This window comes from Chanos chanos, chromosome 2 (assembly GCF_902362185.1).
Source record: "Chanos chanos chromosome 2, fChaCha1.1, whole genome shotgun sequence".
NCBI classification, from domain to species: Eukaryota; Metazoa; Chordata; class Actinopteri; order Gonorynchiformes; family Chanidae; genus Chanos; species Chanos chanos.
The window spans coordinates 45,607,745-45,623,798 of record NC_044496.1 but is presented as its reverse complement, the minus strand read 5'-3'; the positions used below and the strand labels follow the sequence as shown (position 1 = coordinate 45,623,798).

The 16,054-nt window shown below is 41.4% G+C and overlaps 3 protein-coding genes across 3 annotated transcripts; all 3 read right to left on the bottom strand.

Moving 5' to 3' along the window:
- Positions 1–491: 491 nt before the first annotated feature.
- On the bottom strand, positions 492–2,906 carry LOC115804916 (protocadherin alpha-8-like). The gene has a single exon (XM_030765404.1). It carries the CDS (start codon positions 2,904–2,906, stop codon positions 492–494), a length of 2,415 nt encoding a protein of 804 aa, XP_030621264.1.
- Positions 2,907–3,855: 949 nt separating this feature from the next.
- On the bottom strand, positions 3,856–6,243 carry LOC115804915 (protocadherin alpha-3-like). The gene has a single exon (XM_030765403.1). It carries the CDS (start codon positions 6,241–6,243, stop codon positions 3,856–3,858), a length of 2,388 nt encoding a protein of 795 aa, XP_030621263.1.
- Positions 6,244–6,956: 713 nt separating this feature from the next.
- LOC115804914 (protocadherin Fat 4-like) lies at positions 6,957–16,046 on the bottom strand. The gene is made up of 5 exons (XM_030765402.1): positions 13,680–16,046; positions 12,202–12,922; positions 12,059–12,117; positions 10,979–11,641; positions 6,957–9,347 (listed from the first exon to the last, which is right to left on the bottom strand). Exons 1-5 carry the CDS (start codon positions 16,044–16,046, stop codon positions 6,957–6,959), a joined length of 6,201 nt encoding a protein of 2,066 aa, XP_030621262.1.
- Between the last annotated feature and the right edge of the window lie 8 nt (positions 16,047–16,054).

The window sequence follows — 16,054 nt, the reverse complement described above, 5'->3', positions numbered from 1 at the left end:
CATTTTAGGTGAAACAGCGTTAATGTCGAGTGTGAGCTGGTCGGTATTTCCTGTGGGTTTCTGCGCATAGCAGCTAAACATGAGGGGCAGTGCCTGATTCCAAAACAGTACCCCAGTGCAACAGTGACATCATGTGGAGTTAATTTGAAGCTTTCATATAGGCTAAAACCATAGCTCTTTTGGATGTGCATATCACCGGCAAAGCCCATGCCAGTTTGATACGACGGATGGAAATGACAAAAAAGTTGTTCATCAACTATTCATCAACTATTTGGTTACTTCCATCTCTCAGAGTTAGGAAACCTCTTATAATTCCAGTAATATTCAACTCTAGAAACAAATACTGGAATTCTACATTCATCACGAAAATACAGGAACATCTCAAGGAGTTATTTGTATTAAAATTGCCAGTGGTGCGTCAGTGGCACAGTGACATGACAGTGGCACACAGACTTGTAAACGTTAAACATCGCGACATCCCCAAAAATTTACTAATTGTAAGACTGCCGAGTAACCAAAATGTATTTCACCATGTTCATCTGTATAAATCTTGCTGTTACCTCTCCAGGGCCTCTTCTCCCGCGATCTTTTACAATCAGAGTAGTCGCGTTGCTGCCCGGGGCTATAGCAGAACCGATGCTCATTCTGGGCCCAACTAACATGTACCGTTTGTCTCCGGATCTGTACTGGATGCTGTGACACAGTGTCCCGTCATAACTTGTGTCCTGTAAGACCTCAGACGAAAGGTTTGTGGATTTGGAGCACTGCATTATAATCAAGACGATGATACTGATCACAAATAGGGTTGAAATTGAGCCCAAGGTGATGATCAAATAAAATACGACGTTGCTCTCCTCATCTTCTTTTACTGCCCTTTTAACATCAGAGGCCGCGAAAGCCTCTTTCGGCTCCACAGCCTTTATGATCACAGTTGCTGTTGCGGAGAGGGACACGTTCCCGTTGTCTTTGACCACTATGACAAGTTTATGCTGTGCCTCGTCTGTCTCTGTGAATGAACGAAGGGTCCTTATCTGTCCTGTATAACGGTCCAACCCAAAGAGATTGTGGTCAGTAACCTCCTGCAATGAAAACAACAACCAGCCGTTGTATCCTATATCAGCGTCATATGCTCTGACCTTAGTCACCAAATGGCCTGCGTTCACATTTCGGGGAATCTCCTCCACAGCTTCAGCTGAACCGTTAGTGTTTAGTGGAGACAATATCATTGGAGTGTTGTCGTTCACATCAAGAATAAACACGTTTACGGTAACATTGCTACTAAGCGATGGAGTACCAGAGTCTGTAGCAGCTACTACAACACTGAAATTCTTCGTTGTTTCAAAGTCAAAACTCTTCAATGCGTAAATATTTCCGTTATCGGAATTGATATTAAGGAAGGATGTCATATCGTTTTGTGAGCCATCGCCTCTAAGTATTTGATATGATATCAAAGCATTTTCATTCATGTCTCTATCAGAAGCGCTAACGGAGAATATGGACGCTCCTGGTATGTTATTTTCCATTAAGTAAAGCTCAAGAGGATTCCGTGAAAACTCTGGAGAGTTATCATTTTTGTCTGATAACTGGACGTGAAGTGATTTAAATGTTGTAAGTGGAGGCTGACCCATGTCTGCAGCTGTTACTGTAATTTCATACTGTTCCTGAACTTCTCTGTCGAGGTTTCCCTTAGTTACCAAAGAATACATATTATTCTGCGCAGACGGTTTCAATTCAAATGGAATACCATCCGAGACACTACAGAGCACTTTCCCGTTAACACCCGAGTCTTTGTCAGAAACACTAACTAGGGAAACAACGGTGCCAGGTTTGGCATCTTCAGGAACCATGTTAGAGAGTGATGTAAGTTCTATATCTGGTTCATTATCATTCATGTCCAAGATCTGAATGATTACTTTGCAGGCAGCAGACGATGGAGGCTGCCCTTTATCAAAGGCCTGTATGTTTAATCTGTAGATCTGATTTTCTTCAAAATCGACCTCTCCTTTCACTCGTATATCGCCTGTCATTGTATCTAAATGGAAAACGTCTTGTACTTTCCGTTTAGTGTTTCTTCCTAATGCGTATTCAATTTCCCCATTCAGTCCGTCATCTGCATCAGTAGCGTTTATTCTCATCACAACCGTCCCAACAGCAACGTTCTCCTGCAGTGTTAATGAATATGTGTCCTGACTACAGACGGGCTGATTGTCGTTTGTATCCAGAACCGTAACAGAGATGTTAAGAAAACCTGATTGTGGTGGATTCCCACCGTCTACCGCTGTCAGGATTAATTCATGTCTAGAGACGTCTTCTCTGTCCAAAGATTTCCGTAACTCAAGAAAGGGAATTCTATCTTCTTCTCCACCATCTCTCAACTCTAACGAAAAATGCTCATTCGGAGTTAATTTGTAGTTACGGACAGAGTTAATGCCTACATCTAAGTCACGTGCAGATGGTAGTTCGAATCGAGCACCCGGAGCTTTGTTCTCTATTATTTCCAGATTAAGTTTTTTCTCCAGAAAAACAGGCGAATGATCATTAATGTCTCTAATTTCTATTTCAACGTAATGGACTTCAAGAGGATTTTCAACAACAATTTTCAAATTTATTAGGCAGACGTCATTGCCGTCACACAGCTCCTCTCTGTCGATTTTCTTCTGAACGTACAAGACACCATTGTTCTGATTTACCTGGACAGCAGCGTTCTGTGATGCCGAAACAAGACGAAACCGCCTCTGCGCCAAAGTACCGACATCAATACCCAAGTCCTTAGCAATATTTCCTACAACGGTGCCCTCCTTCACCTCCTCTGGAACAGAATACCTTGTCTGTGCCGAAATTTGCTCCCCAAAGCAGATCAGCAAATAGCAACGCAGAGCAATCCACCCGTATTCGCATGGATGCATTTGTCCTCCCCTTTTTCTTGCGAATGGTTTCATTTGAAATAATCAAGCAAAGAAAAGCGATCGAGAGTACAAATTTGACTGTTCAGATTTAAATATGTGTTCCGTCCAGCATCAGAACGGAATATGTAGTGTCTACGACACACGTCACGTTATCCACGACAATACACCCTTACTCAGCCTCCAGGATTCACCCGGGCTTGTGTGACACAAAACAACACACTGCCAGCCCATCATTTTATAGCACAGGACCTAACCTACAGCTTCCTTGTGTAACACTGACACCATGTGGTCTACACTTTGTACTTTAGCAGTATTTACTTATCTCTTTTTCGAATTTATGATGTCGCAACTTGCCAGAATATGAGGGATATACGCATGGTATATATAAGTAAAGTCCTTTTTATATTAAGAAAGGAAAGTATTAAGAATGTGTCAAGTGATAAGAGAAAAAACACGACAAGTTTGGGTATGCTTTGCTCTGAAGGAACAAAAACAATGTTTCTAAAACAACGAACCATCACAATAAAACGAAACTTAAAACTGGTTTAGGGCTGATTGAACTTTCGACTTTAATATTTGTATATATAAAGCAAACAAAATTGAAAGAAGCTGCAAAACTAAAACTACAATAAAATTTCAAATATGTGTTTGGCTGTAGCCCTGGCCTGGAATCAACTGATATCAAAATAGCAGAATGTGAAGTTTATCTTTTTAAATACAATTCTTGATGTACAGAATAATAACTCCATGTTATGACAATGAATCGAAAAATGGGCACTACTGAACTACGTAACTATAAAAAGAAAAAAACAGTCATAGAATGATTTATGTTCTGGGTGCCAACATTCATTCATTATACACTCATTATACACCTTCCGTAATTAGGTGACTCTATATACTGTAGCAATGTTCCTAGATTTCAAAATATTACTCAGAAGGTGCTACACACTTAAGGATAAAAACAGGAACTTACGTCCTCTGAAGTTCTTCCCCTGTGACCAGGTGCCACTAGCGTATTTCCAGTGCTTCCCGGGACTATAGTGGAACCGATGCTCATTCTGGGCCCGACTAACATGTACCGTTTGTCACCGGATCTGTACTGAATGCTGTGACACAGTGTCCCGTCATAATTTGTATCTTGTAAGTACTTTGAGGAATAGTCTGTAGATTTGGAGCACTGCATTACGATCAAGACGATGATACTGATCAGAAAAAGCACTGAAACTGAGCCCAAGGTAATCATCAAATAAAATGTCAGGTTGTTTTCCTCCTCGTTTTTTACCACATGTTTAACATCAGAAGCCGCAAAAGCCTCTTTTGGCTCCACGGCTTTGACAATTAGAGTCGCTGTTGCTGAAAGTGAAACGTTCCCATTGTCTTTGACCAGTATGATCAGTTTGTGCTCAGCCTCGTCTGTCTCTGTGAATGAGCGAAGGGTTCTTATCTGTCCTGTGTAACGATCCAACCCAAAGAGGCTGTGGTCAGTAATTTCCTGCAGTGAAAATAACAACCAGCCGTTGTATCCTACATCGGCGTCATATGCTCTGATTTTAGTCACCAAATGGCCTGCGTTCACATTTCGGGGAATCTCCTCCACAACTTCAGCAGAACCGTTAGTGTTGACTGGAGACAGTATCACTGGTGCGTTGTCGTTCTCATCCAAAATAAACACTTTTACTGTAACATTACTGCTTAGAGGTGGAGTGCCAGAGTCTGTCGCAACTACTTGAAAGTTAAAGGCCTTGATGGTTTCGAAGTCAAAACTCTTTAATGCGTGAATATTTCCGTTCTCGGAATTAATACTAAGGAAAGATGTCATATCATTTTGTGCGCCATTGCCTCTAATGATTTGATACGAGATCACGGCATTTTCATTCAAGTCTTTGTCAGAGGCGCTTACTGAGAATATAGAAGACCCAGGGGTGTTATTTTCTGCTAAGTAAAGTTCAAGAGGATTCTGGGTAAACTCTGGACTGTTATCGTTCACGTCGGACAACTGAACTGTCAAAGTCTTAAATGTTGTCAGGGGAGGCTGACCTGAGTCTGTAGCCGTTACTGTGACGTCGTAGCTCGACAAAAGTTCTCTATCTAAAGGCTTTTTGGTAACTAAAGAGTACATATCATTTTCGACAGAAGGAATTAATTCAAATGTCGCGTCATCGGAAAGAGTGCACAAAATTTTGGCATTATGACCAGAGTCTTTATCTGTTACGCTAATTAAGGCAATAACAGTTCCAATCTTGGAATCTTCGGAAACAACATTAGTCAGGGATGTCACCTCTATCTCTGGTTTGTTGTCGTTCACGTCTAGTGTCTTGATAATAACTCCACAATCGACAGATAGCGGAGGCTGCCCTTTATCAGAGGCCTGTATATTTAGCCTAAAAATCTGGTTTTCCTCAAAATCAATTTTTCCCTTAACACTCAATTCGCCGGTTGTAATATCCAGCTGAAAAAGGTCATGCGCAATGCGCTTTGTATTTCTGCTTAAAGTATATTCAACTTTCCCATTAAGTCCCTCGTCTGCATCAGTAGCGTTTACCCTCATTACAACCGTCCCAACAGCAACGTTCTCCTGAAGTGTTAATGAATATGTGTCCTGACTGCATACAGGCTGATTGTCGTTTGTGTCAAGAACTATAACAGATATGTTAAGAAAACCTGACTTTGGTGGATTCCCACCATCAATCGCAGTTAAAATTAGCTCATGCTTAGAGGTTCGTTCCCTGTCCAAATATTTCTGTAATATAAGAAAAGGAATTTTGTCTTCTTCGCCACCGTCTCTTAGCTCTAAAGAAAAATGCTCGTTCTGGGTAAGTTTGTAATTACGGACAGAGTTGATGCCAACGTCGAGGTCACGCGCCGGCGGTAGTTCGAATCGAGCACCCGGAGCTTTGTTCTCTGCTATTTCTAAATGAAGCTGTCTCTCTAGAAAAACAGGGGAATGATCATTAACATCTGTAACTTCTATTCCAACGTAATGGACTTCAAGAGGATTCTCAACAACCATTTTCAGATTTATTAGGCAAGGCCCATCGCTGTCACAAAGCTCCTCTCTGTCGATTTTCTTCTGAACATACAAGACGCCATTGTTCTGATTTACCTGGAATAGAGCGTCCTTAGACCCAGAAACGATTCGGAAACGCCTCTCCTTCAAAGTACTGACATCAAGTCCCAAATCTTTTGCAAGATTTCCCACAGCAGATCCCTCCTTTACGGCTTCTGGAATAGAGTATCTGATCTGAGACGAAACCTGCACTCCGAGGCACAACAGCAAAGTGAAACGCGAAGCAATCCACCAGCACTCATTTCGGCGTCTTTGTCTTCCGTCCCCCATAGTGAACTGTACAGTTTACAGAATTAAACGCAATGCTGTGTCCGTCCCGATATACAATAGTCAGAAGGAGCATACATGGACATTGGAAATCCCATTATTTAACACACAGTGAGCCCATATAGAGCTAACCCCTCAAACCATCTTGCCAGCTGTAAAATGTTGAGCAATGAAAGCAATGAAAGAGACGAAACGATCTTGCGCCACCCAGGATGAGGGGCGGATCTTGATATGGTAAAGTATTTGTAGTCAAACAGTGACACCGTATGGCCCAAGACGTATGTGATGTGCCAACCATCCATATAAACATTTAATCACTCTCTTGAATATGCATAAAAGCAGCAATATAGTACGAAATGAAAATGCAAAACCTTTCGCCTTCATTTCAAAGTCTAGCCACAAAACAAAAGACTCACACGGCAATCCCTGATTACTGCTTTTAACTCTGTATTTCCGATTCACAGATTAATAAACAGGTAGTTTAAGGAAGTATTTTAGCCTTATATAAATCAGGCATCCTGTGCTACCAGCAGCTTTTTCGACAACCCATTCGTAAAATATCTGTCAACACAAACTATTTGATTAATATATGTGTGTGTGTGTGTGTGTCTTGTTTTGCGTTAAATGTCGTATATATATATATATATATATATATATATATATATATATATATTATATATACGACATTTAATGCAAAACAAGACAACCAATGCTACCTAAAAGTAATGAGGCCTTACCGTTCCAGATTCTCTTCCCCTGCAGTCCGGTAAGACAAGAGTATTTCCATTGCTCCCAGGGACTTGGGTAGAACCAATACTCATTCTGGGCCCAACTAACATGTATCGTTTTTCCCCTGATCTGTACTGGATGCTGTGACACAGTGTTCCGTCGTAATCTGTATCTTGTAAATACTTGGAGGAATAGTCAGTTGGTTTTGAGCACTGCATCACAATCAACACAATGATACTGATGAGAAAAAGTGCTGAAACTGAGCCCAAGGTAATGATCAAATAAAATGTCACGTTGTTTTCTTCGTCGCCTTTCATTGTGCTTTTGACATCAGAAGCTGCAAAAGCTTCTTTGGGCTCCACAACCTTGATAATGACAGTCGCTGTGGCTGAAAGAGAAACGTTCCCATTGTCTTTGACCACTATGACCAGTTTATGCTCAGCCTCGTCTGTCTCTGTGAATGAGCGAAGGGTCCTTATCTGTCCTGTATAACGGTCTAAACTAAAGAGACTGTGGTCAGTAACTTTCTGCAGTGAAAATAATAACCAGCCATTGTATCCCACGTCAGCATCATATGCTTTCACTTTTGCCACCAGGTGGCCTGCGTTCACATTGCGGGGAATCTCTTCCACACCTTCAGCAGAGCCGTTAGTGCTGACAGGGGACAAGATCATTGGCGCATTGTCATTCTCATCCAGAATAAACACGTTAATTGTCACATTGCTGCTAAGTGATGGAGTACCCGCATCTGTGGCAACTAAATGAAAACTGAAAGTCTTTATACTTTCATAGTCAAAGCTTTTTAGTGCACGAATAATTCCGTTCTCAGCGTTGACACTGAGAAAAGATGTCATATCATTCTGTGTTCCGTCACCTCTTATAATGTTGTATGAGATCAGAGCATTTTCATTCAAGTCTTTGTCAGAAGCACTCACAGAGAATATAGAAGCACCTGGGCGATTGTTTTCAACTACGTATAGCTCAATAGGATTATGGGAAAACTCTGGTCTGTAATCATTAACATCTGACACCTGCACACTTAGTGTTTTAAATGTAGAGAGAGGAGGTTGACCCAAATCAGTAGCTGTTATTGTGATGACATAATTAGACACGAGTTCTCTGTCTAAGGGCTCTTTGGTCACTAATGAATACATATTATCTTGTCCTGACTGTTTAAGCTCAAACGGTGTGTTTTCTGAAAGGCTACACTTTACCCTACCATTAATACCAGAGTCTTTATCTGTAACACTGATGAGTGAAACGACCGTTCCTGGCTTTGAATCCTCAGAAACTTCCTTAGATAGTGACGTCACGTCGATCGTAGGTGTGTTATCATTTACATCTAATATTTTGATTACAACTCTGCAATCTGTTGTCAGGGGAGGTTGCCCGTTGTCAGATGCCTGAATGTCCAATTTATAAATAGTATTTTTTTCAAAATCGATCTCACCTGTAACTCGTATTTCTCCTGTGGTGCTATCCAAACTAAAAACATCATATACATTGAGATTCTGATCACTTCCAAATGCGTATGAGACGTCACCGTTAGCACCATCATCCATGTCAGTTGCTGCAATTTGTATCACTATTGTTCCCAGCGCGATATTTTCATTCAATTGCGTCGTGTAGACCTCCTGACCAAAAATAGGACGGTTATCATTTACATCAAGAACAAGAACTGTGATGTTCATAGATCCGGATTTAGGTGGATGACCTCCGTCAAAGGCAGTTAAAATTAAATTATGCTGAGCGTTGTGTTCCCGATCAAGAGGTTTCTGTAAAACTAAGAAGGGTAGTTTGTCCTCTCCCCTGTCCCTTATCTCCAATTCAAAATGTTCATTTTGGCTCAGTTTATACAGGCGAACTGAATTTATTCCAGCATCAGGATCACGCGCAGCCTGCAACTGGAAACGAGTCCCTCGAGAGGCTGATTCCGCTATTTCTAACCGTTTCCCCTTTTCAGTAAAACTAGGGGCATTGTCGTTAGTATCAGTCACTTCCACTCCGACATTATGTATTTCAAGGGGATGTTCCACAACAACTTTCAGGTTCATCGAACATGCAACATTACCATTGCACAACTCCTCTCTGTCTATTTTCTTATAAACATACAAGACGCCATTCTTCTGATTTACCTGAAAAAGAGCATCCTTAGATCCAGAAACTATACGGAACCGCCTCTCCACTAAAGTACCAACATCAAGTCCCAAATCCTTAGCAATATTTCCCACAGTGGATCCCTCTTCCAGCTCTTCTGGAATAGAGTACCTTATCTGAGTAGAAACCTGCTTCCCGAGACACAACAACAAAACGAAACGAACAGTAATCCACCAGAATTCCCGTTTGCCTTCCCTTTGTCTTCCGTCTCCCATCGTGAATAATCACGTTTAGTGTCCAGAGCAAAATAATTAAAATCGTTAAAATTATTGGAGGAATATCATATGGACACTTTGAACTTCCACGCACATATGTTTCATCTGTCAGCACCAGTAAACAAATTTCATATATGAAGTACCCTAAAATAGTCTCCGTAGTCAGACAAAGCACACTGTCTGATTGCTGAGGGACGGACGAACGAACTGTCAAGCGCACACAGAACAGGGGCAGGGCCTCATTTCAAAACAGTTTACTTGTGCAATACTGACATCGTCAGGCCTACTTTCCAAATAGCTTTTAAGCAAAAGCAGTTGCTTAATACCCCCACCCCGGTCCCCTACACACCCCGCCCTAAAAAATCACTTTAAACATATGATCATCAAAGTCTCTAAAGGGCTGTAGTATACAGTTTTAGCCTCTAAGAAAATATATGCAAAATCATGAATTGCAAATAATGGCAAAACAAACATACTCGAAAACATAAAATTAACAAAACACATTCTTTGATAGTGGTAACCACGGCAGAAGAGCGTAAAGAAACCTATCAGCACTACTGTTTGCGGACAGTAGTGCAACATCAATGATTGTGACTTCAGCCCAAAGTGTTTAATCAGTACAAATGAGGGAAAGAAACTGATTAATGACATGACATCAGGACCATTTTGATTCAAGCCTCTGTCAGGGCTACTTACACAGAATATAGAAACACTTGGGGGGTTGTTTTCAACTACGTATAGCCCGGGAGCTTTTTTAGGGACACTCTGATCTGTAGCCATTAACATCTGACACCTGTAAGCTCAGTGTTTCAAATGTAAAAAAAATAAATAAATAAAAAAGAGGCTGACGCAACTCATAATTACACAAGAGACCTCCGTCTAAAGCTTCGTTAGTATAATTGAATACAGAGCCTTATCTGTTACACTGAGTGAAACAGCAGTTCCTCGCTTTCAATCCTCAGAAATGTCCTGAGGGAGTAAAGGCAAGTGGTGCAATATCAACGCAAAAACACTGCAAGATGAAAAATAAAATAAAGACATTCTGTGTTAGTGGACACCAAAACAGAGGAGCCTAAAGAAACCAATCAGCACCACTGTTGCGGACAGCTCCCAAATGGGTAAAGTCAAACGGTCGCGAAGTGTTTCATTATTTTGAAGGAAAGAGACTGATTAAAAGCAAGAACTCAAGAAATCAAGAACAGTCACTGAGTCTGTGGTGGCCATCGACGTTTCAGGAATATTGGAATCACGACAAAGTTTCCCACTGGCACAGAACGCTGAAATAGCATGGTGAAAAAAATGTAATGAGCTCTTACCTCAACGGAACCTCTTCGCTTGCGACTCGTGACCACTAATGTGTTCCCATTGCTTCCGGGGACGATATTAGAACCAATACTCATTCGAGGCCCAACTAACATGTAGCTTTTTTCTCCGGATCTGTACTGGATGCTGTGACACAGTGTCCCATCATAATTTGTATCTTGTAGGTACTTTGAAGAATAGTGTGTAGATTTTGAGCATTGCATTGCAATTAGAACAATTATACTGATAAGAAAAAGTGCTGAAACCGAGCACAATGTAATGATCAAATAAAATGTTGGATTGTTTTCCTCATCGTCTTTTACTACGTTTCTGACATCAGAAGCCGCAAACGCTTCTTTTGGCTCCACAGCCTTTATAATCACAGTTGCTGTCGCTGAAAGTGAAACGTTCCCGTTGTCTTTGACCACTATGACCAGTTTGTGCTGTGCCTCGTCTGTCTCTGTGAATGAGCGAAGGGTTCTTATCTGCCCTGTGTAGCGGTCCAAACCAAAGAGACTGTGGTCAGTTACTTCCTTCAGCGAAAATAACAACCAGCCGTTGTATCCAATATCAGCGTCATATGCTCTGACTTTAGTCACCAAATGGCCTGCGTTCACATTTCGGGGAATCTCCTCTACTGTTTCAGCAGAACCGTTTGTGCTGACTGGAGACAAGATCACCGGAGCGTTGTCATTCTCGTCAAGAATATACACGTACACTGTTACGTTGCTACTTAATGATGGAGTCCCAGAGTCCCTAGCCATCACGTGAAACTGAAACATCTTCGAAGTTTCGAAGTCAAAGGTCTTTAACGCATGAATATTTCCGGACTCAGAGTTTATATTTAGGAAAGATGTCATATCATTTGGCGCGGCATCACCTCGAATAATGTGATATGAGATCACAGCATTTTCATTCAAGTCTTTGTCGGTGGCACTGACAGAGAATATGGACGCACCTGCTACGTTATTCTCCGCTAAGTAAAGTTCAAAAGGGTTCTGTATAAACACAGGACTGTTATCATTCACATCTGAGACCAGAACGGTCAGTGTTTTAAATGTAGATAAAGCAGGCTGCCCTAAGTCAGTAGCTGTTATTGTGATGTCATAATTAGACACGAGCTCTCTGTCTAAGGAATCTTTAGTCACTAATGAATACATATTTTCCTGGACTGATTGCTTCAGCTCAAATGGCATATTGTCTGAAAGTCTACACATTACTTTACCATTAATACCGGAGTCTTTATCCGTAACACTGATGAGTGAAACAACAGTGCCAGGTTGTGAATCTTCAGGAATAACATTCATTAATGATGTCACCTCTATCTCAGGCCTATTATCATTAAGGTCTGATACTTTAATTATGACTCGGCATTCCACGGTTAAAGGTGGCTGTCCTCTGTCAGTAGCCTGTACATCTAATTTGTAGACCTCACTGTCCTCGAAATCTATGTCTCCCTTGACAATTATTTCACCTGTTGTATGATTCAAGACAAAAAGGTCATACATTTTCCGTTTTGTATTTCTTGCAAATGAATAATCAATATAACCGTTCATACCTTCGTCCAAATCCGTGGCATTGAGCTTGATCACAACCGTTCCGTTTGGGACATTTTCTTGTAATGTCACGGAATAGATCTCTTCACTGAATATTGGACGATTGTCATTAGAATCAAGAACTGTGATAGTGATGTTCATCGAACCTGACCTCGGTGGATTCCCACCGTCAAAACATGTTAAAATTAGCGAGTAGTTACTTTTGTGTTCCCTATCAAGGGCTTTCTTCAAAACTAAAAACAAAAGTTTATCCTCATCGCTGTCTCGAACATCGATAGCGAAGTTTTCATTTCGGCTTAACCTGTAAGATCGCACTGAATTGATCCCAACATCAGGATCTCGCGCTGCTTCAACCTGGAAGCGCGTCCCCAGAGAAGTGTGTTCAGCTATTTCAAAATGTTGCTCTTTCTCTGGAAAGCTTGGAGAGTTATCATTAATGTCAGTAATTTCTACACCAACATAATGAATCTCTAGTGGGTTTTCAACAACGATTTTTAGGTTTATCAAACAGGCAACGTCACTATCACACAGCTGCTCCCTGTCGATTTTCTTATGGACATACAGAAGACCATTGTTATGATTTAGCCGGAAAAGTGCATCCTTGGATCCAGAGACGATACGGAACCGTCTCTCCACCAAAGTACTGACATCAAGACCCAAATCGCTGGCAATGTTTCCCACAACCGATCCCTCTTTCATTTCCTCTGGAACAGAGTATCTTATCTGAGTCGAAACATTGTCCGCGAAGCACAGCATCAAAGAGAAACGCACAGCAATCCACCAGAGCTCCCATCTGCGCCTTTGTCCTCCGTCGCCCATCATGAATGTTGCGCCTCAAAATAATTATTTTGTAAGACGGTTCGGACGATCAGAATTCCAATCTAATAAACACGCACAATGAGCACGACATTGTAAAAAAATCATTGAAATTATATGGCTTTAGCTCGGTTATTACTGCTGCTGCCGCAACTGTCAGTCGCTCGGCTGTTCCCTTAGTATTGACGTAAAACAATCCATATCCCGCACTATGAGGTGGAACCTATTCTGTTTTACTGTTACTTGTGTAACACTGACACCCTATGGCTGATGGGTGACAAGTGAACGTCTGATTTTTTCCTATCGATTCTTCTGCATACCCAAGAGCAATCCATGGTGCGGCATTTTCTAATCCCAAACACGCAAATAAAAGGTAAAAATTAACGACATTTCCTTACTCCAATACTTGAGAATCTGAAGAAAAAAAAAATAAACAGAGACATTTCCACAAAATCCCCATCAAAGCACTGCAAGACTTGTTCTAAATTAGAAAATCCACCACAGCGGAAAGCATGCTGCACTGGCAACCAGTGGCAACTACTGACACCGTGTGGGCTAGATTCACCGCTCGACACAACTAGATCCGCAGTCAATTGAATCAACAGAGTTGTACGAATGCGAACCACACAGACAATTTAAGTTCCAAATTGAATATAAAACCAACACTTACCTCTCCAGAGCCTCTTCTCCTACGATCTGGCACCACCAGAGTATTTCCATTGCTGCTTGGGACGATAGTAGAACCGATACTCATTCTGGGCCCAACTAACATGTATCGTTTGTCTCCGGATCTGTACTGGATGCTGTGACACAGTGTTCCGTCGTAACTTGTGTCTTGTAAATACTTGGAGGGATTGTCTGTAGATTTGGTGCATTGCATTACAATCAATACAGTTATACTAATGAGAAAGAGCGCTGAAACTGAGCCCAAGGTGATGATCAAATAAAATACGACGTTGCTCTCCTCATCTTCTTTTACTGTGCTTTTAACATCAGAGGCCGCAAAAGCTTCTTTGGGCTCCACAGCCTTTATAATAACAGTTGCCGTTGCTGAGCGAGACACGTTTCCGTTGTCTTTGACCACTATGACCAGTTTATGCTCAGACTCGTCTGTTTCTGTGAATGAGCGAAGGGTCCTTATTTGTCCTGTGTAGCGGTCTAAACTAAAGAGACTGTGGTCAGAAATTTCTTGCAACGAAAACAGTAACCAGCCGTTGTATCCTATATCAGCGTCATATGCTCTGACTTTAGTTACCAAATGGCCTGCGTTCACATTTCGGGGAATCTCCTCTACTGCTTCAGCAGAACCGTTTGTGCTAACTGGCGACAAGATGACTGGAGCGTTGTCGTTCTCGTCCAGAATGAAGACCTTTACGGTTACATTACTGCTAAGTGGCGGAGTACCCGAATCTGCTGCAACTACTTGAAAACCAAAAGTCTTTGTGGTCTCATAGTCAAAGCTCTTTAACGCATAGATATCTCCGCTTTCAGAATTGATATTGAGAAAAGATGTCATATCATTTTGTGTCCCGTCTCCTCTAATCATGTGATATGAGATCACAGCGTTTTCTTTTAAGTCTTTGTCGGAAGCAGTCACTGAACATATGGACATACCTGGACTGTTGTTCTCCATCAAATACAACTCAAGTGGATTCTGCGAAAACTCTGGTCTGTTGTCATTAACATCTGACACCTGTACGCTCAGTGTTTCAAATGCGGACAGGGGAGGCTGGCCAAAGTCAGTCGCTGTAATTGTGATGTCATAACGAGGTGTTTGTTCTCTATCCAGGCTTTCCTTAGTTACTAATGAATACATATTGTCTCTAAACGACGGTTTTAATTCAAAAGGTACATTTTCTGTTAAAGTACAGAGCACTTTACCGTTTACTCCAGAATCTTTATCCGTTAAACTTATGAGAGAAATTACAGTTCCTGGCTTCGAGTCCTCTGGAACGTCATTAGACAGTGATGTAATATCAATCTGTGGACTGTTGTCGTTTATATCAATAACTTTTATAACGACTCTACAGTTAGCAGACATAGGTGGTTGCCCTTTATCCGAAGCCTGTACATCCAGTTTAAAAACTTCCGTTTCCTCAAAGTCCACCTCATCGTTTACAAGTATTTCACCGGTAATGCTATCCAAATAAAAGACATCTAGAATGCTTCCCATTAACATTTTGCCAAAACTGTATTCAACGTCACCGTTCACACCCTCATCCAAATCTGTCGCGTTTAACTGTATTACAATCGTACCTTTAGCTGCATTTTCCTGCAATGTCACGGAATAAGTGTCCTGACTAAACACAGGACGATTGTCATTTGTATCGAGAACTGTAATGGTTATGTTGAGAGTGCCTGATCTTGGAGGAGTGCCCCCATCTTGCGCTGTTAAAAGCAACCGATGGTTGGTCTTAATTTCCCTATCAAGTGGTTTCTTTAAAATCAAAAAAGGAAGTTTGTCATCTTCACTCTCTCTAATACTAATATCGAAGTGGTCGTCCTTGCTTAATTTGTAAAAACGTACAGCATGCTCCCCAGTATCTGGATCGCGTGCAGCCAGCAACTGATAATCAGCCCCAGGAAGTGTGTTTTCTGAAATTTTCAAAAGCTGTTCCTTCGCTGGGAAACTGGGAAAATGGTCGTTGATGTCAACTATTTCTAACTCAGCGTGATGCACTTCTAGTGGATTTTCAACAACTAGTTTCAAGGTTATCAGACAGTCTTCATTTCCATAGCACAGTTCCTCTCTGTCGACTTTCTTAGAGATGTATAATTTACCATTGCTTTGATTTACCTGGAAAAGATCGTCTTTAAATCCAGAAACGATACGGAAACGCCTGTCCACCAACGTGCTGACATCAATACCCAAATCCTCAGCAATGTTTCCCACAACGAATCCCTCTTTCACTTCCTCTGGAAAAGAGTACCTTATCTGAGCCGACACCTGCCTCCCGAAACATAACATAAAGGAGAAATGCAGGCCAATCCACCAGTACTTCAGTCTGCGCCTTTGTTTTCGGTTTTCCATTGCGAATA